Source organism: Accipiter gentilis, chromosome 29 (assembly GCF_929443795.1).
Source record: "Accipiter gentilis chromosome 29, bAccGen1.1, whole genome shotgun sequence".
Classification (NCBI taxonomy): domain Eukaryota; kingdom Metazoa; phylum Chordata; class Aves; order Accipitriformes; family Accipitridae; genus Astur; species Astur gentilis.
The window spans coordinates 6555003-6582308 of record NC_064908.1 but is presented as its reverse complement, the minus strand read 5'-3'; the positions used below and the strand labels follow the sequence as shown (position 1 = coordinate 6582308).

The 27306-nt window shown below is 67.5% G+C and overlaps 1 protein-coding gene across 1 annotated transcript; it reads left to right on the top strand.

Annotated features, from left to right (window-relative positions):
* The first annotated feature begins 37 nt into the window (after nucleotides 1–37).
* Nucleotides 38–26876, top strand: CELSR2 (cadherin EGF LAG seven-pass G-type receptor 2). The gene is given in 36 exon segments (XM_049832675.1): nucleotides 38–3676; nucleotides 5586–6230; nucleotides 7671–7696; nucleotides 7698–7894; nucleotides 8393–8508; nucleotides 9095–9183; nucleotides 9611–9768; nucleotides 9946–10109; nucleotides 10764–10889; nucleotides 10982–11148; nucleotides 11637–11822; nucleotides 11956–12069; nucleotides 13027–13201; nucleotides 13602–13743; nucleotides 14125–14245; nucleotides 14337–14520; nucleotides 15099–15200; nucleotides 15968–16062; nucleotides 16160–16369; nucleotides 17239–17422; nucleotides 18316–18459; nucleotides 18960–19215; nucleotides 19486–19653; nucleotides 20132–20258; nucleotides 20760–20960; nucleotides 21398–21572; nucleotides 22254–22366; nucleotides 22459–22535; nucleotides 22964–23090; nucleotides 24006–24128; nucleotides 24222–24352; nucleotides 24620–24708; nucleotides 24818–24967; nucleotides 25160–25366; nucleotides 25464–25701; nucleotides 26774–26876. Coding segments are annotated over 36 exon segments (8421 nt in total). The 5' UTR covers nucleotides 38–804; the 3' UTR covers nucleotides 26796–26876.
* The last annotated feature ends 430 nt before the right edge of the window (nucleotides 26877–27306 follow it).

The window sequence follows — 27306 nt, the reverse complement described above, 5'->3', positions numbered from 1 at the left end:
CCGCCGCCGCCGCTGCTGCTGCTGCTGCTGCTGCTGCTGCTGCTGCCGCTGCCCGCGCCGGGCCAGCCCCGCCGCCCGCCCCCGGGATCCGCCACCGGCACCGGCATCGGCACCGGCACCGGCGTCGGCACCGGCACCTGCCCGCCCGGCGCCTTCCTGCCGCTGCTTCGGCCCCGCGGCGGCACCGGGGACAGCGGCTGCTCCGGCGGCACCGGGGACAGCGGCGGAGCGGGGCCCTCCTCGAGCACCGGCGCTTCCAGCGGCACCGGGGACAGCGGCGGCGCCGGGCCCTCCCCGGCCACGGGCGGCTCCGGGGACCGCGGCGGCGCTGGGACCGCACCGGGCGCCGGCGCTTCCAGAGGGGACGGCGGCGGCGGGGGTTGCCGAGGCATCGGCGGCACCGGGAGCCCCGGCGGCAGCGGGGACGCGAGAGGCAGCGGGAGCCCCGAGGGTTCCCAAGGCCATGGAGGCACCGGGAGCACCCAAGTCCCCGGGGACACCGGGGATACTGGACACGCTGGGGAAACTGGGGACACCGACATCCCCACGGAGCCCAGGAGCACCAGGGACGTGAGGAGCACCGGGGATGTTCGGCACGCTGGCGACACCCACGACCCCAGGAACGCCGGGGCTACTGGACGCACTGGGGACACTGGGAAAGTCCCCAGGGATAACAGCAACACCAGGCATGCTGGACATAATGGGGACACTGGGAAAGTCCCCAGGGATACCGGGAACACCAGGCATACTGGACGTAATGGGGACACTGGGAAAGACCCCAAGGGTACCAGTAGCACCAGGGGGATGACGGGCACTGGGGATGCTGGGAACCCCCTGACCACAGGGGCCACCAGGAGCCCCGTGACCCCCAGCCACTCCCGCCGGCGCCGCAGCCCCAACACGGCGCCGCAGTTCCAGCCTTCCAGCTACCAGGCCTCGGTGGGGGAGAACCGGCCGGCGGGGACGCCGGTGACGCGGGTGACGGCGGTGGACCCCGACGAGGGGGAGGCGGGCCGGCTGCACTATGCCATGGCCGCCCTCTTCGACAGCCGTTCTGATGCCCTCTTCGCCATGGACCCCGACACCGGCGCCGTCACCACTGCCACCCCCCTGGACCGCGAAAGCAAGAGCACCCATGTCTTCCGGGTGACAGCTGTGGACCACGGGACACCCCGACGCAGCGCCATGGCCACGTTGACAGTGACGGTGAGCGACGCCAACGACCACGACCCGGCCTTTGAGCAGCCTGAGTACCGGGAGAGTGTGCGGGAGAACCTGGAGGTGGGCTACGAGGTGCTGACGGTGCGGGCCACTGATGGGGATGCTGGTCCCAACGCCAACGTCCTCTACCGTCTCCTCAACGCTGGCGGCGCCAACGAGGTCTTTGAGATCGATCCCCGCTCAGGCGTCATCCGCACCCGTGGCCCCGTGGACCGCGAGGTGGTGGAGGCCTTTGAGCTCTTGGTGGAGGCCACGGATCAAGGCCAGGAGCCAGGACCCCGCAGCGCCACGGCCACCGTCCGCATCGCCGTGGAGGATGATAACGACAACGCACCGCAGTTCAGTGAGAAGCGTTACGTGGCGCAGGTCCCCGAGGACGTGGCGCCCAACTCGGCCGTGCTGCGGGTGACGGCCACCGACCGCGACAAGGGCAGCAACGCCCTGGTGCACTACAGCATCGTCAGCGGTAACACCCGCGGCCACTTCTACATCGACGCGCAGACGGGCGCGCTGGATGTGGTCAGCCCCCTGGACTATGAGGTTAGCAAGGAGTTCACCCTAAGGATCCGGGCGCAGGACGGAGGCCGCCCACCCCTCTCCAACATCAGCGGTTTGGTCACCATCCAGGTGTTGGATGTCAATGACAACGCCCCCATCTTTGTCAGCACACCCTTCCAGGCCACCGTGCTGGAGAACGTGCCGGTGGGTTACTCCGTCATCCACGTTCAAGCCATCGATGCCGATTCGGGTGACAACGGCCGGCTGGTCTACACCCTCCTGGAGACCGGTGCCGGCTTCCCCTTCACCATCAACAACAGCACCGGGTGGATTGTGGTGGCCTCCGAGCTGGACCGGGAGGCGGTGGACTTCTACAACTTCGGGGTAGAGGCGCAGGACCAGGGTAATCCCCCCATGGCCTCCTCAGCCAGTGTCAGTGTCACCATCTTGGACGTCAATGACAACAGCCCCGAGTTCACGCAACGGGAGTACAGCGCCCGCCTGAACGAGGACGCGGCAGTGGGCACCAGCGTCCTCACCGTCTCCGCTGTTGACCGTGATGCCAACAGCGTCATCACTTACCAGATCTCCAGTGGCAACACCCGCAACCGCTTCTCCATCACCAGCCAGAGCGGCGGTGGGCTCATCTCCCTCGCCCTGCCCCTGGACTACAAGCTGGAGCGGCAGTACCTCCTCACCATTGCTGCCTCTGACGGCACCCGCCAGGACACGGCCCAGGTGGTCGTCAACGTCACTGACGCCAACACCCACCGGCCCGTCTTCCAGAGCTCCCACTACACTGTCAACGTCAACGAGGACCGGCCAGTGGGCACCACGGTGGTGGTCATCAGCGCCACAGATGAGGACACGGGGGAGAACGCCCGCATCACCTACCTGATGGAGGACAGCATCCCCCAGTTCCGCATTGCCGCCGAGACGGGGGCCGTCACCACACAGATGGAGCTGGACTACGAGGACCAGGTGTCCTACACCCTGGCCATCACGGCACGTGACAATGGCATCCCACAGAAGTCTGACACCACCTACCTGGAGATCCTGGTGAGCGACGTCAATGACAACGCACCCCAGTTCCTCCGTGACTCCTACCAGGGCTCCGTCTACGAGGATGTGCCCGCCTTCACCAGCGTCCTCCAGGTATCTGCCACTGACCGTGACTCAGGGCTCAATGGCAGGGTCTTCTACACCTTCCAGGGGGGTGATGATGGGGATGGTGACTTCATCATTGAGTCCACCTCTGGCATCGTCCGCACCTTGCGCCGCCTTGACCGGGAGAACGTGCCGCTCTACACCCTGCGGGCGTTCGCTGTTGATAAGGGGGTCCCGGCCAAGCGGACACCAGTGGAGATCCAAGTGACGGTGCTGGACGTCAATGACAACCCGCCCGTCTTTGAGCGGGATGAGTTTGACATCTTTGTTGAGGAGAACAGCCCCATTGGGCTAGTGGTGGCCCGGATCACGGCCACTGATCCCGATGAGGGCACCAACGCCCAAATCATGTACCAGATCGTGGAGGGCAATATCCCTGAGGTCTTCCAGCTGGATATCTTCTCCGGCGAACTCACTGCCTTGGCCGACCTGGACTACGAGTCCAAGGCAGAGTACGTCATGGTGGTCCAAGCCACCTCGGCCCCCCTGGTCAGCAGGGCCACCGTCCACGTTCGCCTTCGCGACGCCAACGACAACAGCCCCCAACTCAAGAACTTCGAGATCCTCTTCAACAACTACATCACCAACCGCTCGGGCAGCTTCCCCGGGGGGGTCATCGGCCGCATCCCAGCCCACGACCCGGACGTCTCCGACAGCCTCACCTACGCCTTTGAGCAGGGGAACGAGCTCAACCTGGTGCTGCTGGACCCCCACAGTGGGGACCTGCGCCTCAGCCCTGCCCTGGACAACAACCGCCCCCTGGAGGCCGTCATGAGGGTCTCCGTCTCGGGTAAGACCCCTGTCCTGGGCTGGGGTGGCTTGGAGGCCCAAGGTTTGGGGCTGGGGAAGTGTTTGTGGGTGCTCCCCATCCTTCTACATGGCCCTGAGGTGTTTTGGGGGTCCTACCACCCCATCTTGACTGCCTCCTCCAGATCGGGGCGGGGGGGGGGGGGGATAATGGGGATGCTGTGCTCCCCAACCCCGACATCCCCGATGGAGGCAGTTGGGGTCCCCAGCTCCCCCTTTTGCTTCTCCACCCCCAACTTCAGCCCTGGGGTGTCTGGGAGGGTCCAATAACCCAGTGCATGTTTTGGGGGGGGGGGGGGGGGGTCAGGACCCTGTAGCAGGGGTTTGGAGGGGCAGGACCCTGTGTGTGTATTTTGGGGGGGGTCCTGGCACCTCGCTGTGTGCGTTTGGAGGGGGCAGGGCCCACTGCGTGTGTTTGGGGGAGGTGCAAGGGCCTGTGCGTGTATTTGTGGGGGGGAAGAGCCTGGTGTGTGCATGGGGGGGTCCTGGTACCCTTATGTGTATGTTAAGGGGGGCCCGATGGGTGAATCTGGGGGGGGGCTCAGGATCCAGTGCAGTATTTGGGGGTGGTCCTGGCACCCCAACGCATGTGTTTCCAGAAGGCCCCAACACTTGTATTTGGGGGGGGCACAGGGCCTGCTCTGTGTATTTGGGGGAGTGCTGGCACCCTGGCCTCTCTACTGGGGGGGTCCCCAAACCCAGTGCATCTGTTTGGGGGGGTCACTGGTGGGAAGGGGCCAAGGGGGAGCTGTGCTGGCGGTTCTTGGCGCCTTTTGGGCTGGGGGGGCCGGTGGGTGCTGCTGGGGGGGGGGGGGGGTCACCTTGGGGTGGGGGAGTGGTTCCTCAGCCTCCCCCAGGCAGGGAGGGAAACTGAGTCACGGGCCATGTCGTGATGTCCCTTGTCCCCAGCCACGTGTCCCCCATCACCTCCTGTACCCCCCCAGACCCCCCTTTGGGCTGGGGTCCCTGCTCCAACTTCACAAAGTGGAGGGGGGTGCCCAGGGCACAAAGGGTGGGGGCAGGGAGCCCCCCATGCCCAGGCTGTGCCCCCCCTCAACGCAGGGGCAGCCGAGAGGGGAACAAAGGGTCCGGCCATAGCTGGGCCCCCGCGGCCGCAGCCATGGCAACCCCCCCGCCGGCCACCGGCCACGGGCCACTGGGCAGCCCCAGCCCCCTGCCACCCCCCCCCACCCTGGCGTCACCCCCTTCTCCCTCCCCCCACCCCCCCCCCCACTCTCCCTCCATCCATCTGTCCGCCCACCGCCCGCTCTCCATCTGTCCCATGTCCCGCTGCCCCTCATCCTGGCCAGGAGGAGGAGGAAGGTGGGTGCCCCAGTGTCAGGCAGAGCCTTTGCTCCCCACCCCCTCCCTGCCCCATGGCACTGCTGGGCGAGTCAGGATGGGCGCCCCAGAGCGGGTGCTGTCCCCATCCCGCGGTAGCTGAGCAGGACGGGCGTCCCGTACAAGTGCCGTCCCCCTCCCGTGGTGGCCAAGCGGGACGGACACCCCACAGCCAGCACCGGCCCCATCCCACTGGCTCCATCCTGTGGTGGCCGAGTGGGATGGGTGCCCCATAACTAGCAGCAGCCCCATAGCCAGCACCATCCCCATCCCACCATCCCTGTCTCATGGTGGCCGAGCGAGATGGGTGCCCCATAGCCAGCACTGTCCCCATCCTGCAGTGGCTGGGTGGGACGGGCACCCCATAACCAGTGCTGTCCCCATTCCGTGGTGGCTGAGTAGGTCAGGCACCCCATAGCCAGCACCGTCCCCATCCCACCGTCCCCATCCCATGGTGGCCAAGCGGGATGGGTGCCCCATCACCACCGCCGTCCCCATCCTGCGGTGGCTGGTGCTGCCACTGACCCCTCCACATCCCCCCCCAACCACAGACGGGGTCCACAGCGCGACGGCCCAGTGCACGCTGCGGGTGACGGTGATCACGGACGAGATGCTGAGCAACAGCATCACCCTGCGCTTGGCCGACATGTCCCAGGAGCGATTCCTCTCCCCCCTGCTCAGCCGCTTCCTGGAGGGGGTGGCAGCCGTCCTGGCCACCCCCCGCCACCGTGTCGTCCTCTTCAATATCCAAACGGACACGGACGTGGGGACTGCCCGTATCCTCAACGTCAGCCTCTCAGTGCTGCTGCCCGCCTCGGGGCACGGCGCCCGCTTCTTCTCCTCTGAGGAGCTGCAGGAGCGGCTCTACCTCAACCGCTCGCTGCTGGCCGCCATCTCGGCCCAGCGGGTCCTGCCCTTCGACGACAACATCTGCCTGCGCGAGCCCTGCGAGAACTACATGCGCTGCGTCTCCGTCCTCCAATTCGACAGCTCGGCGCCCTTCCTCGCTTCCGACACCATCCTCTTCCGCCCCATCCATCCCGTCACTGGCCTGCGCTGCCGCTGCCCGCCCGGCTTCACCGGCGACTACTGCGAGACGGAGATCGACCTCTGTTACTCCAGCCCGTGCGGCAGCAACGGGCGGTGCCGGAGCCGTGAGGGTGGCTACACCTGCGAGTGCCATGAAGATTTCACTGGTGAGAGCCCAGCGCGTCCATCCCTGGTGTCACCTTGTCCCGTTCCCCTTCGGCCCTCCAGCAGTGATCCTTTCCTCTTGGTGTCCATCCTCATCATCCCTTCAGCCAGCTCCCCTTCATCTACCCCTTCTCAGCTCTCCCTCCATCATCCCTTCAGCCAGCTCCTCTGCAGCCCTCCGTCCTCTATCCGTGCCTTCCTTCTGGTGTCCATCCTCATCATCCCTTCAACCAGCTGCCCTTCAACTATCCCTTCCTCAGCTGTCTCTCCATCATGCATCACCGTCATCCCTTCAGCCAGCTCCTCTGCAGCCCTCCGTCCTCTCTAACTTCTGTCCCTCCATCATCCAGCTCCATCATCCCTTCTTCCTCCTTCCCTTCAGCTCTCCATCCCTCCATCATCCTTCCCCCAACATCCCTTCACCCCACTCCCCCTCAGCCCTCCATCGTCTGTTCCTTCTGCTGTCCCTCCGTCATCCAGCCCCATCATCCCTTTGTCCCACTCCAGTCCTCCATCAGCCATCCCCATCAGCCTTCATCACATCCCTCCTCAGCCTTCTTCATCTACCCCTTCTTCTGCTGGCCCTCCACCACCCATCGTGGTCGTCCCTTCAGCCTGCTCCCCTTCAGCCCTCTGTCACCCGTTCCTTCCTCAGCTGTCCCTCTGTCAGCCATCGTCCCTTGGCCCTCCCTCCGGCCATCCCTCCCTCCCTTCCCCTCCAGCCATCTCTCCATCCTCCCTCTCCCCTCCTCCCCTTTGTCCCCAACACCTCTATCTTCCTCCTCTCTTCCATCTCTCCACCTTCCTCCCTCCTTTCGCGCCCCAACCCCCCTCCTTCTGCCCTCTCTCCCTATTGTCCCCCACTCCTCACCCCCTCCCACATCCCCCCTTGTCCCCCCTCCTGTCCTCCCATCACCCTCCATGTCTGGTCCCCTGTCCCCTCTGTCCCTCCACCCCAGTGAGGTCCCTGCAGGAGGTCGGCGGGGGAACTGGGACACTGGTGGCGGCAGAGCCTGGGGGACACCCTGGGGTGCAGGGACACCCCGTCCCCACCACGGTGGTCCGGCCATCTGCTCCCCACCACGGCTGGCCTGGGGCGGGGAGACGGGACACACCACGGTCACTGGGAGACTGGTGGCACTGGGGACAGCCCCCACCTGCCCTGGGGACCCCTGGGCACCCCCAGCCCCCACGGGACACCCGGGTGTGGGGGTGCCAGCTGGTGGGGGAGGGGATGCTGGGGGGGGGGGGGGGGCTTTGAGTCAGTTGCCATGGTGACGGGAGGTGGTTGCCACGGCAATGGAGCTGGGGATAAAGCCTCTCTGGAGCTGATGGGGGGGGTATGAAGAGGGGATCCCCACCCCCCCATCCCCCATTTTGGGGGTGCAGGGGGTGCCCGGCACCCTGGGCATGGTGCCGGGTGCCAGCTGGGCCTCGCGCAGGGGAGCGCTGCGAGCTGAGCGCCCGGGGGGGGTCGCTGCGCCCCGGGGGTCTGCCGCAACGGGGGCACCTGCCTCAACCTGCTGGTGGGGGGGTTCCGCTGCCAGTGCCCCCCTGGGCACTACGAGAAGCCCTTCTGCACCATGAGCACCCGCAGCTTCCCCCCGCGCTCCTTCCTCACCTTCCGTGGCCTCCGCCAGCGCTTCCACTTCACCCTCGCCCTGACGTGAGCCCTGGGGGGGCAAGGGGGGGCCCGTGGGCATCATCTGGGGCGATGGGGTGTGGGGTTGTGGGTGTCCCATGGGCAGTGGTGTGTGGAGTGATGGGTGCCTCGTTGGCATCATTTGGGGTGTGGGGCGATGGGTGTCCCATGGGCATCGGATGGGGTGTGGGGTGATGGGTGTCCCGTTGGCATCATTTGGGGTGTGGGGTGATGGGTGCTCCATTGGTATCATCTGGGGCGATGGCGCGTGGGGTGATGGGTGTCCCATGGGCAACAGGGTGTGGAGCGGTGGGGTGACCCCTTGGCATGGGGACAATGGGGTGGGGGGCACCCCATGAGGGCAGTAGGGCAGGGGGTGATGGGTGCCAGTGTGTCCTGGTGGGCGCAAGGTGAGGGGGCATGGGGCAGGCTAGGGAGTTGTGGGGTGACGGGGCATGCTTGGGGGGCATGGCAGGGGGCCAGGCGGCAATGGGCAGAGCCTGGCACTCGGCCCTGCACCAGGTTTGCCACCAAGGAGCGGGACGGGCTCCTGCTCTACAACGGGCGCTTCAACGAGAAGCACGACTTTGTGGCGCTGGAGATCGTGGGCGAGCAGGTCCAGCTCACCTTCTCAGCAGGTATGGGCACCGCGCCCGCCGCGCCCCGGCACGGCATCCCCGGCATTCCCTCCCGGGCATCGCATGCCTGGCACTGCCTGGCACTGCATCCCTGGCACTGCATCCCAAGCTGTACATATCTGTCATCGCATCCCAGGCATCGCATCCCCGGCACTGCCTGGCACTGCATCCCTGGCACGTGTCCTGGGTATCACATCCCTGGCACTGCATCCCATGCTGTACATATCTGGCATCGCATCCCGGGCATTGCATCCCTGGCACTGCCTGGCACTGCATCCCTGGCACATGTCCTGGGTATCACATCCCTGGCACTGCGTCCCATGCTGTACATCTCTGGCACTGCCTGGCACTGCACCCCAGGCTTTACATCCCTGGCACTGCATCCTGGGCATTGCATCCCTGGCACTGTATCCTATGTGTCGTGTCCCTGGCACCACATTCTGGGCACTGCCTGGCACTGCATCCCAGGCATCCCGTCCCTGGTGCTGTTCCCATGGCACTGCAGCCCTGGCACTCCCATCACTCTGCTCCCCCGCTGTGCCCCCTCCCCGGGCTGTTCCCACTGCCTGACCACTGGTACCCACAGGTGAGACCACCACCACGGTGTCACCCTTCGTGCCAGGCGGTGTCAGCGACGGACAGTGGCACCGGGTCCAGCTCCACTACTACAACAAGGTGGGGGCACTCTGCGGGGCACAGGGGTTTGGGGGGGAGTGGGGTGAGGTTTGGCAGGGACAGAGGAAGAAGGGATGGAGGGTGGGAATTTGGGGGGACAGAGATGGATGGGAGCAGGGTGGGGGTTTGGGGGACAGAGAGGAAGGGGAGTGGGGTGGGGGGTTTGGGGGGGACAGAAGAAGAGGGGATGGAGGGGAGCAGGGTGGGGGTCTGGGGGGGATGGAGTGGAGCAGGGAGGGGGTTTGGGGGGATGGAGAGTGGGGGTTTGGGGGAGGGAGGGATGGGGTGAGCATGGTGGGAGTTGGGGGGATAGAGGGGAGCAGGGTGGGGGTTTGGGGTGCTGGGGGGAAGAGGGAGGACGAGGAGCCGGATGAAGGCTGCGGGGCCGGGGGCAGCCCGGGTCCCACGGCTCAGGCATTGCCCACAGCCGGTGCTGGGGCGGTCGGGGCTGCCCCAGGGCCCCTCAGAGCAGAAAGTGGCCGTGGTGACAGTGGACGACTGTGACACTGGCATGGCTCTCCGGTTCGGCCCCGTCCTGGGCAACTACTCCTGTGCTGCCCAGGGCACCCAGTCTGGCAGCAAGAAGTAAGGCGGGGGGGTCCCTTGGGGTCCCCATGGGTGGGGGGTCCCTTGAGGGTCCCTTGGGGTCCCCACGGGTTAGGGCATGGGTGGGAGGGTCCCTTGGGGTCCCCATGGGTGGGGGGGGTTAGGGGTCCCTTGGGGGTCCCTCGGGGTCCCCATGGGTGATGGTGGGTGCTGCAGGTCACTGGATCTGACGGGGCCGCTGCTGCTGGGCGGCGTGCCCACCCTGCCCGAGAGCTTCCCCATCCGCAGCCGGCAGTTCGTGGGGTGCATGCGGCACCTCCACATTGACCAGCGCCCCGTTGACATGGCCGCCTTCATCGCCAACAACGGCACCCTGCCCGGTGAGGGGCACAGGGGTGCACGGGGAGGGGGGCAGGGGGGGTATGGGGCTGGGGAGATGACTGGGGGTGGGAGGGGGCTGTGCCCACTGGGTGTGGGTTGGGGTCTGGGGTCTGGGGGGTGCCAGGGCTGTGGGGTTGGAGGGGGATCCATGGGGCATGGAGCTGGGCAGCGCTTGGGGGTCTCTGTGCCCCATGGGCATGAGAACGTGGGGCTGGGGGATATGGGGTAAAGGGGGTGCTGGGGCTGTGGGGCTAGATGGGGATCCAGGGGGCATGGGGGCTGTGTCCCCTGGGCATGCAGACATGGGGTCAGGGAGTGCCAGGGCTGGAGGGGGATCAAGGGCATGTGGGGCTGCGACAGTGCCCAGGGGTCTCTGTGCTCTTTGGGCATGGGGCTGGGCCATATGAACCTGTTGGGGTGCCAGGGTGTGGGGCTGGATCAAGGGCTGGGGTTGGCACCATGCCAGCACCATAGGGCTGGAGAATGGTTTGGGAGACTTGGGACCCAGTGCCCGAGGGTCTCAGTGCCCCCCAGCCATGGGGACATGGGACTGGGTCATGCCAGGCCATGGGGCTGGCTGGGTGGGGGCATGGGGCTGGGGTCCCAAGAGATGGAGGCGGGGGGGGGTGTGAGCCCCATGTACCCTCCCGCAGGCTGCCCTGCCAAGAAGACCCTCTGCGACGCCAGCACATGCCACAACGGTGGCACCTGCGTGCATGAGTGGGACAGCTTCAGCTGCCGCTGCCCACTGGGCTTCGGGGGCAAGACCTGCCAGGAAGGTAAGGGGGGGGGGGCACCGGGGTGGCCATGGGGGTTCCGGCGTGGGGGTGGGGGTAGGTTGGCACCCACTTTACACCCCGTCTCCCCGCAGAGATGGCGAGCCCCCAGCGGTTCCTGGGCAGCAGCCGGGTGTCCTGGAGCGGGCTGGCACTGCCCATCACCCTGCCCTGGCACCTGGGGCTGATGTTCCGCACCCGTCACCCCCGCGGGCTGCTGCTGCGGGCCAGCGCTGGCCCCCGCGCCACCCTCACCCTCCAGGTGTGCCCCACGGGCACCGGGTGGGGTATGGCTATGGGTGGGGGCAACTGGCATAGGGGATATTGCCCTGGGGGCAGTGCCGGGGGGATATTGGCCTTGCGGGGGTATTGCCCTTGGTGGGGTATTGCCTTTGGTGGGGAGTTATTGCCCTGGGGGGGTACTTCCTTTGGAGGGGGGTATTGCCATAGGGGTATTACCGGGGGGGGGGGGGTGCTGCCCTTGGGGGGGTATTGCCATGGGGGGAGTATTGCCCTGGGAGGCGGCAGTGCCAGGGGGGTGCCACCCACGGGGTGGTATTGCACTCTGGGGGGTGTTGGCTTGGGGGACAGTGCTGGGGGGGGGGAATTACCCTTGGGGGGGCTGCCCCTGGGAGGGGGTATTGCCCTGGGAGGGGGTATTGCCCTGGGTGGGGGGTATTGCCCTGGGGGCAGTGCCAGGGCTGCCCCCCCGCCCCGGGGTGCGGGGGGCACTGACGTCCCTCTCGGCAGCTGAGCGAGGGGCAGGCGGAGGCGGGCGTCTGGCAGGGGGGCTCCCGCCTGGCCTGGCTGCGGCTGCCCCACGCCAAGGTCAACGACGGCGACTGGCACCACCTCCAGCTGGAGCTGCGGGGGGCCCCTGGCCGCCCCCCCCCCGCCACCCTCCTCCTCCTCGCCCTCGACTATGGCCGCCACCAGGTAGGCTGGGACCTCCGGGGTGTGGGGGGGAAACTGAGGCAGGGGGCTGGCACACCGCTCTGCTCACCCCATGGGTGCCACCATGACACCCATGGGTGTCTGAGTGCCCCCCACCCCCACCCCGTGCCCGCAGGCGGTCGCCGACGTGGCCGGGGAGCTGCAGGGGCTGCGGCTGCGGACGCTGAGTGTGGGGGGGCTGGCGGGTGACGGCGGCACCGTGGAGCAGGGCTTCCGTGGCTGCCTGCAGGTACGGGCACGGGCAGGGGGTGTCGGGTATAGGGCAGGGGGACATGGGACTTTGGGCGTACGGGCAGAGGGGTGGTGGCAAAGGGACGGGGGGGTATGGGCTTGGAGACGTGGCATAGCGCGTGGGGACGTGGGTACGGTGGGGGGGCACGGGTATGGGCACAGGGACGTGGGCGTGGAGCGTGGTTAAGGACACGGGCACAGGGCATGGGGACGTCAAATAGGGACAGGGACACAGGGGCATGTGTACGGGTGTATGGTGTGGGGACATGGGATGTAACAGGCAGGGGGACGTTGGTTGCATGTGGGGACACGGGCATGGGGACATGGGCACAGGGACATGGGTATGGGCACAAAGCATGGGGACGTGGGACATCTGGGCACAGGGACATGAGCCGTGGGGACAGGGGGCGTATGGGCACAGGGGTGGTGGCAAAGGGACAGGGGGCTACGGGCTTGGGGACGCGGCATAGGGTGTGGGGACACAAACACGGCAGTGGGGGCCAGGGGCATGGGCACAGGGACGTGGGAACATGGGCACAGGGTATTGGCATGGGGACACTGAATGGGGACATGGGCGTATGGGCACAGGGAATGGGAACGTGGGACACATGGCAGTAGGATGTGGGGACATGGGGACGTGGGCACAGGGATGTGGGTATGGGCACAAGGCACAGGGACGTAGGATATTTGGGCACAGGGGATGAGCACAGGGACATGGGTACAGGGACATGGGACGTGGGGACGGGGGGCACATGGGCACAGGGCCGCGGGGGCACAGGGATACAGCCCTGGGGCTGGGCATGGGGACAGGGATGTGGGCACAGGCATAACTCCCGGGGCAGGGATGGGGGTACGTTGATGTGGGGACGGGGTGGCATGGAGCGGGGGGAGGGCCGGATTCTAGCAAGGGAAACCAAGGCACAGCAGGAGGGGTGACAATGTGGTGGTGACGCAGGGTGTGCGCGTGGGTGAGACGGCGGCCAGCGCGGTGGCACTGAGCGTGGCGCAGGCGGCGCGGGTGAACGTGGAGGGGGGCTGCGCCCTGCCCGACCCCTGCGACTCGGGGCCCTGCCCCCCCCACAGCTATTGCAGCGACGACTGGGACAGCTTCTCCTGCCGCTGCCACCCCGGTGAGTGCCCAGGGACACCCCGCGCTGCCACCCCTCACTGTCCCCTCGGCACTGCCACTCCTGGCACTGCTGTCACTGCCGTGGCCACCTTGCCTGGGCACTGCCACCCCCCTTATCACTGTCCTCAAGGTACTGCCACCCTCCCTGGACCCCCCCCATCATTGTCCCCAGGACGCTGCCACCCCCATCACCACCCGCAGGGCACTGTCACCCTCCCTGGGCACTGCCACCTCCTTGTCACTGTCCTCAGGGCACTGCCACCCTTCCTGTCTCTGTCCCCAGGGCATTGCCACCCCTATCACTGTCCCCAGGGCACTGCCACCCTCCCTGGGCACTGCCACCCTCCCCGGTGACACCCCCTCTCTACGATGTCCCCAACCATGCCCATCCTCGTGCCCAGGCTACTTCGGTGACAGCTGCGTCAGCGCTTGTGCCCTCAACCCCTGCCAGTCCCCGGCCACCTGCGCCCGCAAACCAGGCTCGGTGCATGGTTACACATGCGAGTGTCCCCAAGGTCACTTCGGTCCCTACTGCGAGCACAAGTAAGTGGCGGCGAGGGACGGGCACGCGCGAGTGCGACGGGCGCCCATTCGGGCGCCCGTCGCACTCGCGCGTGCCCGTCCCTCTTGCTGGGTGTGTGAGGGGGCATGGTGGGTGTGCAAGGGACAGGGTGGACACAGTGGCTGTGCAAGGGACATGATGCCTATGCAGGTGGCAGGGTGGCCGTGCAAGGGGCACAGTGGGCACAGGACGGGCACGGTGCCCGTGCAAGGAACACGCTGCCCATGCAAGAACCATAGTGGCCGTGCAAGGGGCACGGTGGCCGTGCAAGGGACAGGGTGGGCATGGGACAAGCAGGGTGGCGGTGCTGGATGTGGAGGCCGTGCCACGCTGTGCCACATCGTGCGATGCCACCCGGGCAGGGAGGCCCAGCCCTGCCCGCGGGGGTGGTGGGGCCACCCCACCTGCGGCCCCTGCAGCTGCGACGTCACCAAGGGCTTCGACCCCGACTGCAACAAGACGACGGGCGAGTGTCGCTGCAAGGTGAGTCCCCGTCCCTAGCGTCCTGTGCCCGCGGTGGCCCCAGGGGGATGGTGCCAACCCCCCCGAATGGTGCCACCATCACCCCCCCCAGGAGAACCACTACCGCCCGGCGGGCAGCGACTCGTGCCTGCTCTGCGACTGTTACCCCACCGGGTCCCTGTCCCGCCTCTGCGATGCCACCAGCGGGCAGTGTCCCTGCAAGGCCGGCGTCATCGGCCGCCACTGCGACCGCTGTGACAACCCCTTCGCCGAGGTGACGGCCAGCGGCTGCGAAGGTGGGTGATGGGGACTGGGTGCCATCGTCAATCTGCTGTCACCCTGGGTGCCAGCGACTGGGCACCACTGTCACCCTGCTGTCACCCTTCTGTCACCCTGGATGCCAGTGACCGAGTGCCACTGCTGTCACCCTGCTGTCACCCTGGGTGCCAGCGATGAGGTACCCCTGCTGTCACCCAGCTGTCACCCTTCTGTCACCCTGTGTCACCTTGCTCTCACCCTGGGTGCCAGCGACCAGGTGCCCCTACTGTCACCCTGCTGTCACCCTGGGTGCCACTGCTGTCATCCTGCTGTCACCCTGTTGTCACCCTGCTGTCATCTTGCTGTCACCCTGGGTGCCAGCAACCAGGTGCCCCTACTGTCACCCTGCTGTCAACCTGTTGTCACCCTGCTGTCATCTTGCTGTCAGCCTGGGCGCCAGCGACCAGGTGCCCCTGCTGTCACCCTGCTGTCACCCTGGGTGCCAGCGACCAGGTGCCACTGCTGTCACCCTGCTGTCACCCTGCTGTCACCCTGGGTGCCAGCGACCAGGTGCCACTGCTGTCACCCCAGCGTGACACCCTGCTTTGCCCCACAGTCAACTACGACAGCTGTCCCCGTGCCATCGAGGCCAGCATTTGGTGGCCCCGCACCCGCTTCGGGCTGCCTGCCGCTGCCCCCTGCCCCAAGGGATCCATCGGTATGGGGGGGCGCGGGGACAGGGTGGGGGGTGGCACCGTGGTGGCAATGCTGAGATGGGGGGACACAAGACCATGGTGGCACTGCTGAGACAGGGGCAGGGGCTGTGACACTGTGGTGGCGCTGCTGGGACAGAGCTCATGGGGGGTGATGCTGGGATGGGATGGGGGCGGTGACACTGCGGTAGCACCACTGGGATGGGGTCAGGGAGGTGACACCGTGGTGTCACCACTGAGTTGAGGGGGGATGACACCATGGTGGTACTGCTGGGAGCGGGAAGGGGGGGTGACAGTGTGGTTGCACTGCTGGGATGGAGCTGGGGTGGGGTGACACTGTGGTGGCACTGCTGGGATGGTACAGGGAGGTGACACCATGGTGGCACTGTTGGGATGGGGTGGGGGTGGTGACACCACAGTGGCACCACTGGGACAGGGCTGGGGGGTGACATAGTGGTGGCATCACTGGGACATGATGGGGGGAGGTGACACCAGGGTGTCACCACTGAGGTGGCGCGGGGGGATGATATATGGTGGTGGCACTGCTGGGATGGAGCTGGGTTGGGGTGACACTCTGGTGGCACTGCTGGGACAGGACAGGGGGGTGACATGGTGGTGGTGGCAGAGCTGGGATGGGGATGGGGATGGGGGGGTGACACTGTGGTAGCATTGCTGGCACGGAGCTAGGGTGGGGTGACCCGGCGGTGTCACTGCTGGGCCAGGGCAGGGGTGGTGACACCACGGCGTCACCACCGGGCCACCGTCCCCGCAGGCACAGCGGTCCGGCACTGTGACGAGCACAAGGGCTGGCTGCCCCCCAACCTCTTCAACTGCAGCTCCCTGGCCTTCGCCGCCCTCCGGGCCTGGGTGAGCGTCCCCGGGGGCGGGGGCGATGGGGGGGACGGGGACGCAAGGACGGTGACGATGCCACCACCGCCTCCCCGCTAACGATGCCGCCCGCCAGGCGGAACGACTGTCGCGGAACGAGTCAGCGCTGGACCCGGCGCAGTCGCGGCGCGTGGCCCTGCAGCTGCACGATGCCACCCGCCGCACGGCCGCCTACTTCGGCAGCGACCTGCGCCTGGCGTACCGGCTGGCCAGCCGCCTGCTGCAGCACGAGAGCGCCCAGCGCGGCTTCCGCCTGGCCGCCACCCAGGACGTCCACTTCACCGAGGTGGGGCCCGACGCCGGGGCGACGGGCACCCTCGTGGTGGAGGGGGGTGTTGGTGCGGGAGCCCAGACGCCAGGGTGATGGGCAGCCTTTTGAAAGGTGCCAGGGCACCTCCTCCATGCCTTAATCTGCAGGGGAGCGTGGGCTGGTGGAGGAGGCCTGACACCAGGGTGATGGGCACCCTCATGGGTGGGTTGGTGCAGGAGGCTGGATGCCAGGGCGATAGGCAGCCTTTTGGAAGGGGGTGCATGCTGGGTCAGGGCATGGCTGGGAGCAGCTGGCAGTGCCAGGGTGCCCCCTCCATGCCGTGATTCACGGGGGAGCATGGGCTGGTGGAGAAGCCCAGATGCCAGGGTGATGGGCACCCTCATGGCGGCGGGGGGTGTGGGGCTGTGTCTGCAGGGTGATGCTTGGAGAGGGGTGGACGGTGGGGCTGGCTGGCAGTGCCAGGATGCCCCCTCCCCGTGAGCTGTAATGGAGCATGGGCTGGTGGCAGGAGGCCCAACATCTGGGTGATGGGCACCCTTTGGAAATGGGGTGCATACTAGGGCAGGGAGTGCCTGGGAGCAGCTGGCAGTGCCAGGGCACCTCCTCCACTCCCTGCTCCCCAGGGAATCGCTGAGCTGTAGGTGGGGTGGGCTCAATGCTCCCTTTCATAAGCCCAGATGCCAGGGTGATGGGCATTGCCTCACCCACGGTTGGGGCGGGGGGGGGTGAATACAGCATACCTGGCACCAGCTGTCGGTGCCAGGGTACCCCAGCCCACAGAGCCTTGCAGGGAAGCGAAGCAGAGAGAGGGAGGGAAAACCCCTGCCCAGATGCCAGGGTGGTGGGCACCTGGCAGCACTGCCCACCCCTGCCCGTCCCGGCAGAACCTGCTGCGGGTGGGCAGCGCCCTGCTGGACACCAGCAACAAGCGGCACTGGGAGCTGATCCAGCAGACGGAGGGGGGCACGGCCTGGCTGCTGAAGCACTTCGAGGACTACGCCAGCGCCCTGGCACAGAACATGCCCCAGACCTACCTCAGCCCCTTCACCATCGTCACCCCCAACATCGGTGAGCGGGGACACCCCCCCAGGGATGGGGACATGCGTGTGCCCGGGGAGGGGGTGGTGCTGGGGTCGTGGGTGTGCCCGGGAGATGTGTCCTGTGGAGACATGCCTGTCCCCAAGGACATGCATGTGCTACGGGGACATGCGTGTGCCTGGGGGACATGTGTGCCTGAGGACGTGGGCATGGGTGTGCCTGGGGACGTGTGTGTGCCTGTGTGACGTGTGTGCTGGGGACGTGCTTGTGCCTGGGGACATGGACACGTGTGTGCCCAGAGGACATGCGTGTGCCTGGGAACACGTGTGCTCGGGGGACATGATGTGTGCCCAAGGACACGTGTGCTGGGGACATGGACATGTGTGTGCCTGGGGATCATGCGTGCACCCGGGAACATGTGTGTGCCCAAGGACACCTGTGCACGTGGCGACATGGGCATGTGTGTGCCCAGGGTTGTGGGTCCCTGTGTGCCGAGGGATGGGGACATGCGTGTGTCTGGGAGCACGTGTGTGACCAGGGACACGTGTGTGACTAGGCTTGTGGGGGTGTGTGTGCGCCCAGGGGACGTATGTGCCAAGGGACATGTGTGTGCCTGGTGACATGGACATGAATACCATGCCCCCTGCTACATGTACCCCGGGGACACACATGTGCCCAGGATCACGGGCATTTGTGTGTGTGTGCACAAAGGATGCTGCCACGCATGTGCCCAGGGGACACGTACCCAGGGACCTGCACTGTGGGTGCCGGCACCTGTGGGTGCCGGGGTCCGTGCTGGGCACACGGGGTGCCAGGGACCGTGGGTGCCAGGGACCGTGGGTGCCAGGGGCCATGGGTGCCAGGGGCTGTGGGTGCCGGGCACACAGGGTGCCGCGGGGCCCCTGGGTGACACAGTGCCGCAGTGGTGTCGGTGGTGCGGCTGGACAAGGGCAGCTTTGCGGGCGCCCGGCTGCCACGCTACGAGGCGCTGCGGGGGGAGAAGCCCCCCGACCTGGAGACCACCGTCATCCTGCCCGACAGCGTCTTCCGGCCCCCCGAGGGCAGGCGTGAGTCCCGGGGCGGGGGGGAATGAGGGGACGGGGGGATCTGGCACAGGCCGGGGGGGTGGGGGGGACCCCAGCACAACCACGGGCTGGCAGGGTCGGGGACCCCAGCGTGGTGCTGGCGGGGTTGGGGACCCTGTTGCATCCATGGGGCTTGCAGGGTTGGGGGGACACCCGTTTGGCCATGGGGCTGGCATGACTGGGGACCCTGGCACGGGGCTGGGAGGGTTGGGGACCCCAGTGTGGCAGTGGGCCTGGCAGGGTCGGGGGGACCCTGGAATGGGGCTGAGAGGGTTGGGGATCCTGGCATGGACATGGGGTTGGCAGGTTTGGGGGTGGGAATCCTGGTATGGCTGTGGGACTGGCACGGCTGGGGAGCCTGGCATGGGGCTGGCAAGGATGAGGGGACCTCAGCGTGGCCATGGAGCTGGCAGAACTGGGGACCCTGGTGTGACCATGGGGCTGGCAGAGCATCATCCCAACCCCCTGCCCGTGCACTCCAGACGCCTCCACTGGGCACGGTCAGCCACCACAGGGCACGGGTGGGCAGGAGGAGGAGGAAGGGGAGGATGAAGAGGCTACAGAGGAGGAGGAGGAGGAGGAGGAGGAGGAGGATGAAGAGGAGGAGGTGACCCTAGTGACCCGGCACAAGCGCCACCCGGCACTGGGTGAGGGCCAGGCCATCGCCAGCGTCATCATCTACCGTACCCTGGCCGGACTCCTGCCTGAGCAGTACGACACCGACAAGCGCAGCCTCAGGTGCCCGCAGGACCGGGGGCAGGGAGGGGGCTGGGGCATGGGGGGCACAGGGGGCTGGAAGGGTGCCCATGGGGTGCCAGGGCAAGGGAGGGGTTCTGGGACAATGGGGACAGGGGGGGTGTCCCCAGGGCATCCCCAGGAAAGGCGGTCCTGGGAGATGGGGGGGGTTCCAGGGAGGGTGCCCGTGGGGCGCCAGGGCACAGTGGGGCACTGAGAAGTGTGACAGGGTACCCGCGCCTGGGTGGGGACCCTGACTCTGGTGCACCCCAGGGTGCCCAAGCGCCCTATCATCAACACGCCGGTGGTGAGCATCAGCGTGCACGCGGGGGGGGCACGAGCACCGCGGGCCCTGGCAAAGCCCATCACCCTCCAGTTCCGGCTGCTGGAGACCCAGGAGCGCTCGAAGCCCATCTGTGTCTTCTGGAACCACTCCCTGCTGTGAGCCGGGGGGGGGACAGGGACACCCCTGGGGGGGACAGGGGACATGGGGTCAGGGTGGGGTGGGGGCCCCAACGGGCAGGGAGGGAGGGGGTGGCACGTGGTGATGGGTATGGCTGGGTGGGTGGTGCGGGAATGGGGTGGCCTTGTCCCTGGGGATCAAGGGTGGGTGACATGGGGATGGGGTCATGCTGGGCAGCTCACACCCTGGGGGGTATCAGGGACAGGGTGCTGGTGGGTGTCCCTGGGTGGGGTGGGTGTCCCGGGTAGTGGCTGAGGGTGCCGGTGGGTGTCCCCGTGTCCCTGGGTGGGGTGGGTGTCCCAGGCAGTGGCTGAGGGTGCCGGTGGGTGTCCCCGTGTCCCTGGGTGGGGTGGGGTGGGTGTCCCAGGCAGTGGCTGAGGGTGCCGGTGGGTGTCCCCGTGTCCCTGGGTGGGGTGGGGTGGGTGTCCCAGGCAGTGGCTGAGGGTGCCGGTGCAGGGCGGGCGGCACGGGTGGTTGGTCGGCGCGGGGCTGCGAGGTCGTCTTCCGCAACCGGAGCCACGTCAGCTGCCAGTGCCACCACCTGACCAGCTTCGCTGTCCTCATGGACATCTCCCGCCGCGAGGTGGGACACGGGGGGGACCCGGGGCATGGGGGTGACCCGGGAACAGGGCCCTGGCGTGGGGACATGGGGCACACGGGGGACGGGGCTGGCAGGGGGACACGTGGGGACCAGGCTGGGCGGGCGGTGCCACGCTGCGGGCAGGGCTGTAGGGTGGCAGGGGCGGGGCTTGTGAAAAGGGGGAGGGGGGTCAAGTGGGTGGGCGGGGCTTGGCAGAAGGGGCGGGGTCAGAGATGGAGGTGTGGGTGCTGATGGCAGCAGGGCCGAGCAAGGCAGGGGGGGGGGGGAGGGCTCCTGTGGGGCGGGGCTAAGCAGAATGGGTGGGGCTCCATTGGGGCGGGGCTGAGTAATATGGGCAGGGTTTCCCCTAGGGCTAAAGCCCCCAGGGGGGTGTATGGCTGGGGGGGGCGTGGTTCTATAGGGTGTGTCCCCCAGGGGCGTGTCCCCCGGGGCGCATGCCCAGCACATGGTGGGCACGTGCCGACGGGTGCCGCGGTGCTGCAGAACGGGGAGATCCTGCCGCTGGCGGCGCTGACCTACGCCTCGCTGGGAGTGGGGCTGGCGGGGCTGCTGCTGGCCGTGCTGGCGCTGGGGGGGCTGCGGGGGCTGCGCTCCAACCGCCACAGCATCCGCCGCCACGGTGCCACCGCCCTCCTCCTCGCCCAGCTCGTCTTCCTGCTCGGCATCAACCAGGCCGACCTCCCGGTGCGTGACCTGGGGGGGCGGGGCCAACTGGGGTGGGGCCAAAGGGGGCGGGGCTAGGGTGGGAGAGGCTTTCAAGGCTTGGGGAGCCCCCACCTTGGAGGCATGCTGGTGGGTGGGGCTCCTGGGGCGGGGCTACATTGGGCGGGGCTAACCAGTGGGCAGAGCCATGGTGGGTTGGGCCTAAGAGAGGAGGGTCTATCGAAGGGGGTGGGGCCTCTTAAAGGGGTGGGCTCTCAAAGGGGTGGGGCTCCCAGGGTGGGGTGGTTGGGGATGGGGCTAATGTGGGGGTGGAGCTACAGTGATGGGTGTGGCTTTCATGGGCGGGACTTCAGAGGGGGGGGGGGCTCCAGGGGTAGTGCATGTGGTATGCATGGGCGGGGCTCCTGTGGGCGGGATGGGTGTGTCCAGGGGGCGGGGCAGTAACATGCAGGGCACAGCTGGCGTGCACGGTGGTGGCCATCCTGCTGCAGTTCCTCTACATGAGTGCGGTGGGCTGGGCGCTGCTGGAGGGGCTGCACCTCTACCGGCGCCGCAGCGAGCCCCGCCATGTCGACCGCGGGCCCATGCGCTTCTACCACGTCCTGGGCTGGGGGCTGCCTGCCTTCATCACCGGTAAGGGCATGCCCACAGAGCTGGGCTCTGCCCCCTGGCCCTAACCCCGCCCCCTGGCCCTAGCCCTGCCCCATGGAGACCCCACTGCTGGGCACCCACCTCCACCTGGGTCAACACCCTCTGGGTGGCCCCACCCCCTTCTAGGGTTTGGCCCCACCCCCTAAACCACTTCCCCCATCAGGCTGGTGCAGGGTGGGGTGCTATTTCCATGCATAGCGCCGCCCCCAAAGAGCACAGTCCCACCCCCAACAGCATAGCCCTGTCCCAAAGCATATAGCCCCGCCCCAATAGCATTGACATGCCCCCAAAAGCATAGCCACGCCCCAAAGATTTTAGCCCCACCCCTAAGCAGTCCGCCCCGCCCACAGCCACCATAGCCCCACCCCCAAGAGCATAGCCCTCTCCAGCCTCTTAGACATACCCCCAGGTCCATAGCCCCACCCTCCTCCATGATAGCCCCGCCTCCAAGGTGTTAGACACACCCCCAGGGCCATAGTCCCGCCCTCACCTAGCATAGCCCCGCCCCCAAGAGCATAGCCACCTCCCCAGCCCTGCGCCATTCTCATGCTATCCCACGCCCCACCCCGCCTTAGCCCCGCCCCTCCTCTCAACCCCGCCCCTTGGCAGTTAGCCCCGCCCCCGCGGCGTGGCCCCGCCCCTGAGCCGTGCCTGTCGGGGCAGGGCTGGCGGTGGGGCTGGACCCCGAGGGCTACGGCAACCCCGACTTCTGCTGGCTCTCCATCCACGACAGCCTGGTCTGGAGCCTGGCAGGGCCCATCGCCTGTGCCGTGGCCGTGCGTATGGGGGGGGCTGGCTGGGAGGGGTGCCCGGGTCCCCCCTGGGAGACCTGCATGCACCCCACCCGCTCACCCCTCTGCACCCACAGGTCAGCATCTTCTTCCTCGTGCTGGCGGCCAGGGCCACCTGCGCCACCCCGCAGGGCTTCGAGAAGAAGGGCACGGCGTGAGTCACCCGGGTGGGGAGGCACCCGTGGGTGGCAGGGGGGCACGGAGTGCTGGGGTGCCCGTGGGTGGCAGGGGGGCATGGGTTGCTGGGGTACCCATGGGTGGCAGGGGGGCACGGAGTGCTGGGGTGCCTACGGGTAGCAGGGAGGCATGGGGTGTGGGAACACCCCTGGGTGGCAGGAGCCATGGGGTGTGGGGACACCCCTGGGTGGCAGGGGGTACTGGGTGCTGAGGTGCCCATGGGTGACAGGGGCACACAGGGTGTACGTGGGTGGCAGGGACACATGAAGGGTGTGGGGCACCCACGGGTGGCAGGGCAGACATGGTGCCTGTGGCCGGGAAGGCGGTCTGGGTGCCCACGGGGGAGCGCAGAGCCAGCGACACGGGCAGGGCTGCGGGTGGGGGGCTGACAGCGATGCCCCCCAGCTCCGGGCTGCAGACAGCGGTGGTGGTGTTGGCGCTGCCCAGCCTGGCCTGGCTCCTGGCCCTGCTCTCCGTCAACAGCGACGCTCTCCTCTTCCACTACCTCTTCGCCATCTCCAACTGCCTCCAGGTGATCGGGGTCCCCCGATAGCCCCTGTACCCCCCATAGCTCCTATACCCCCTGTGCTCCCCATAGCCCTTGTACCCCCTGTGCCCCCCACAGCCCCGTACACCTTCCCCCCTACCCCTACATCCCCTACCCAGTTTTTGCCCTGTCTATACCTCCTGTGCCTCCCTATACCTTCTGTCCCCTATACCTCCCTGCAGCACCTATATCCTTTGCATCCCTCTGCCCCCCATAACTCCCTGTGCCCCCTATACCTCCTTTACCCCATCCTCCTCTGTGCCCACTCCACCCTTATGCTCCTTATAGCACCCTATAGCTCCCTATAGCTCCCTGAGCCCCCAATACCTCCATCCCCCATGCCCGTGTCACCCTATAACTCCCTGCAGCCTCATATGTCTCTGTACCCCCCCATATCCCTACGTGCCCTGGCACCCTGCCCCTCCCCCTATAGCTGCCCAGCTGGGGACACCAGTGGAGGGGTGGTGTGGTGGGGGGTGATAGGACAGAGGGCACCCCAGGAATGAGCCCCTTTCCTGCTGGGTGCCTGGTGGGTACCAGAGGTCCCTCACCTATTTTGGGGGGGCACCCAGTGGGCACACAGGGTCCCTTGCCATTTGGGATGCCAATGTGGGGGACCCAGTGGGTATGGGGGGGTCCCTCGTCCCTCACCCTGCCCAATGGGGGGCATCCAGTGGGCGAGGGGCTCCCTTGCCCTGTTTGGGATGACAACGGGGGGCACCCAGTGGGCACGGGGGGGTCCCTCACCCTGTCCTGGGTGCCAATGGGGGGCACCCAGTGGGCATGGGGGGGACCCTTGATCTGTCTGTGGTGCCGGTGGTGTCCCCTGCAGTGTGCAGGTGGGGGCTGGCTGGCATGGCCCCCCCATGCCATGCCCACGTGCCCCCCTCTCCACCCCAGGGCCCCCTCATCTTCCTCTTCTGCGTGGTGCTGAGCAAGGAGGTGCGGCGGAGCCTGCGGCTCAGCTGCACCCGCAGGCGCAGCCCCGACCCCGCGCTGGCCACCAAATCCACCCTGACCCCGGTGAGTGCCGCAGGGGATTGGGATGGGGCAGGGGCCGGGGGGGGCGAGGGGCAGCCACCCCCCATGGCTGTGATGTCCCCGTCCCTGTGGCAGGCCTATGGCTGCGACAGCACCTACGTGGCGGGGCGGCTGTACCCAGCACCCACCGGCGGCTCCACCGGCTCCCTGCACAGCACCGCACGCTCCGGCAAGAGCCACCACAGCTACATCCCCTTCGTGCGCCGGTAACCGCACCAGGAGGATGACACTGGGGAGAGGGAGGAGGTGGCGGGGTGGTGGGGGTGGCACGGCAGCACACTGGCAGGGTGGCATTGGGGTGGCAAGATGGCAGGGCGGTGGGTTGGTGGTGGGGCGGCATGGTGGCAGGGTTGGGGGCGTGATGGGATGGGTGAGGGGGTGACACAGCAGTAGGGCAGCATGATGTGGGGGGTGGCAGGGCACCAGCGGGCACCGATGGGTGCCGATGGGTGCAGGTCTTCCCTCTCTGGCAGGGAGGACTCGGGGCTGGCGGGCAGCCCAGGGCAGCGGGCACTGGCCGAGCCAGGGGGGCTCTTCCTCGACGCCCAGGACCAGCCTGAAGGTAGGGACACCACATGTGCAACAAGTGCGCCTGGCCTCAGCCCGGGTGGGGAGGGAGGTGGTCGTGTCCCTGGGCACCCCCTGACCCGTGTGTCGCTCCCTCCCCGCAGAGCACGACACAGACTCGGACAGTGACCTGTCGCTGGAGGATGACCGGAGCGGCTCCTATGGCTCCACGCACTCCTCCGAGAGCGAGGATGAGGCCCCCCCCCCTGGCTGGGACACCTTGCCCGGGCCTGCCCTATCCCCCCCAGCCCCCGGTAATGCCAGCCTGGGGGCACCCAGTGGGGATGGGGGTCCCTCACCCAGTCTGGGGTGTGGATGGGGAGGGCACCCACTGGGCACGGGGGGGGGGATCCCTCACCATGGCTGGGGTGCTGATGGGGAGCACCCAGTGGGGATGAGGGGTGTCCCTCAGCCTGCCCATCCCAGCAGCCCGCCTCTGCCCACAGGTGACAGCCTGGTGGCCCCAGGGCAGCCATACTGGCCAGGGGAATTCATGACGACGGCCAGTGAGAGCGAGGGGCACGGGGGCAGCGAGACCCTGCGGGTGGAGCCGGCGGGGGGCGAGGGACCCCCCCGGGGCGAGCCCCCCCGCCTTAATGGCGAAGCACTCCCCAGGGACCCCCCGCTGCTGCCCCTGCCACACCCCCACAAAGGTATGGGGTGCCACACACCCAAGTGGGTGCCATGGGGGGGGGGTCACCTTGAGGCTGGGACCCCCCCAAACCTTGGGTGATGCCCTCCACCCTGCAGGCATCCTGAAGAAGAAGTGCCTGCCCCCCATCAGCGAACGGGGCAGCACCCAGCGCCTCGGGCCCCCCCCGCCACCTCCCGCGGGCACCGCCACCTCCTCAGGCAGCGAGGGCAGCCGGGTGGGGGGCACCGGCGCCCCCCGCCCCCGCCAGACCCTGCAGGAGCAGCTCAGCGGCGTCACCCCCATCGCCATGAGCATCAAGGCGGGCACCGTGGACGAGGACTCCTCCGGCTCCGAGTGAGTGCCTGACGGATGAGTGCTAGGGAGCCCGATGGGTGACCCCTGAGTGCAAGGGTGCCTGTTGGGTGCCCATCAGGTGCCAGGGTGGCTGTTGGGTGCCCATCGGGTGCAAAGACTCCCACTGGGTGCCTATTAAGTGAAAGGATGGTTGATGGGTGCAAGAGTGCCCACTGGATGCCCATTAGGTACCAGGGTGGCCGTTGGGTGCCCATTAAGTACCAGGGTACCCTTTGGGCACCCACTGGGTGCAGCAGTGCTCCTTGAGTGCCCGTTGGGTGCCATAGTTCCCATTGGGCACTCACTGGGTGCAAGGGTGCCTGTTGGGTGCCCATCAGGTGAAAGGATGGCTGTTGGGTGCCCATTGGGTGCAAGGGTGCCTGTTGGGTGTCCATAGGATGCCAGCATGCCCACTGGGTTTGAGAATGTCCATCGGGTGCCATTGGGTGTAGGGGTGCATAAGGGGTTTGAAGGTGCCACCTGGGTATCAGGGTGTCCATTGGGTGCTCACTGGATGCAAACTGGGTGTGAGGGTGCCCATCAGGTGCCAGGGTGCCTGTTGAGTGCCCGTTGGATGCCAAGGTGCCCGTTGGGTGCCTGTTGGGTGCTCATTGGGTGTAAGGGTGCACACTGGATGTGAGGGTGCCCATCGGGTGCCAGGGTGCCCGTTGGGTGCCCGTCAGGTCTAACAGTGCCCATTGGGTGTCCATGGAGTGCTGGGGTTCCCGTGGGGGGCAGGGTGGCTGGGTTGGCATCACAGTGGGCACTGCTGGGGGGGCTCCCTGCCCACGGGCACTAACCCTCCCTCTTCTCTCCTCTCTGCCCCCCCCCGCCCAGATTTCTGTTTTTTAATTTTCTCCATTAACCCGCGGGGGCTGGGGGGCTCCTGCCCCCCCCCCCTTCATCTCCCCCCTGTCTGGGCGAGCGCTGGGTGCTGCGGGCGCGGAGGGCACCCTGGCACCCGCCTCACCCCCGATCACGCATCCGTCTGTCTTGTTTTTTATTCCTCACCCACCCACCCACCCCTCGTGCCCACCCCCTGCCCGTCTGTCTGTCCGTCCACCCCCCCCAGGAGCGACGAGACCTCCATCTAACAGGGACCTGGAGAGCACCCCCTGCTCGTGCCACCACGCTGGGGACACCGGGATGGGGGCATCACATGGGGGGGGCACTGGGACAGGGGGTGGCACCAGGATGGGGGGTGGGGGGGCATCAGGAGGGGGCACGAAGCCGGAGATACACCCCCCCCATTGCACTTTGGATCCTGGCAGGGATTTGCCCCTCACCCTGTTGGCACCTTGCGGGGGGGTGTGGGGTGTGGCATAGGGTGCCCCCCACCCTGTTCCCCCCTGCCATGCCCCCCCCATCATTGTCCACAGCCCCCATGCCCAATGGAGGGTTTTATTTAAAAAATACATGAAAAGTACAAAAAAAAGGATATATAAACCCCCCCATGGTGCCGACCCCCCCCCCCAGGTGGGGGGCGGGGGGGCACATGGTAGGGGGGGAACACTTTGGGGGGGTGTAGAGGTGTCTGGGCCCTCCCCCAATACTTTGACCCCCCCCAGGGGTGAGGCTCAGGCGGTGGCACCCAGGGGTGGGTGG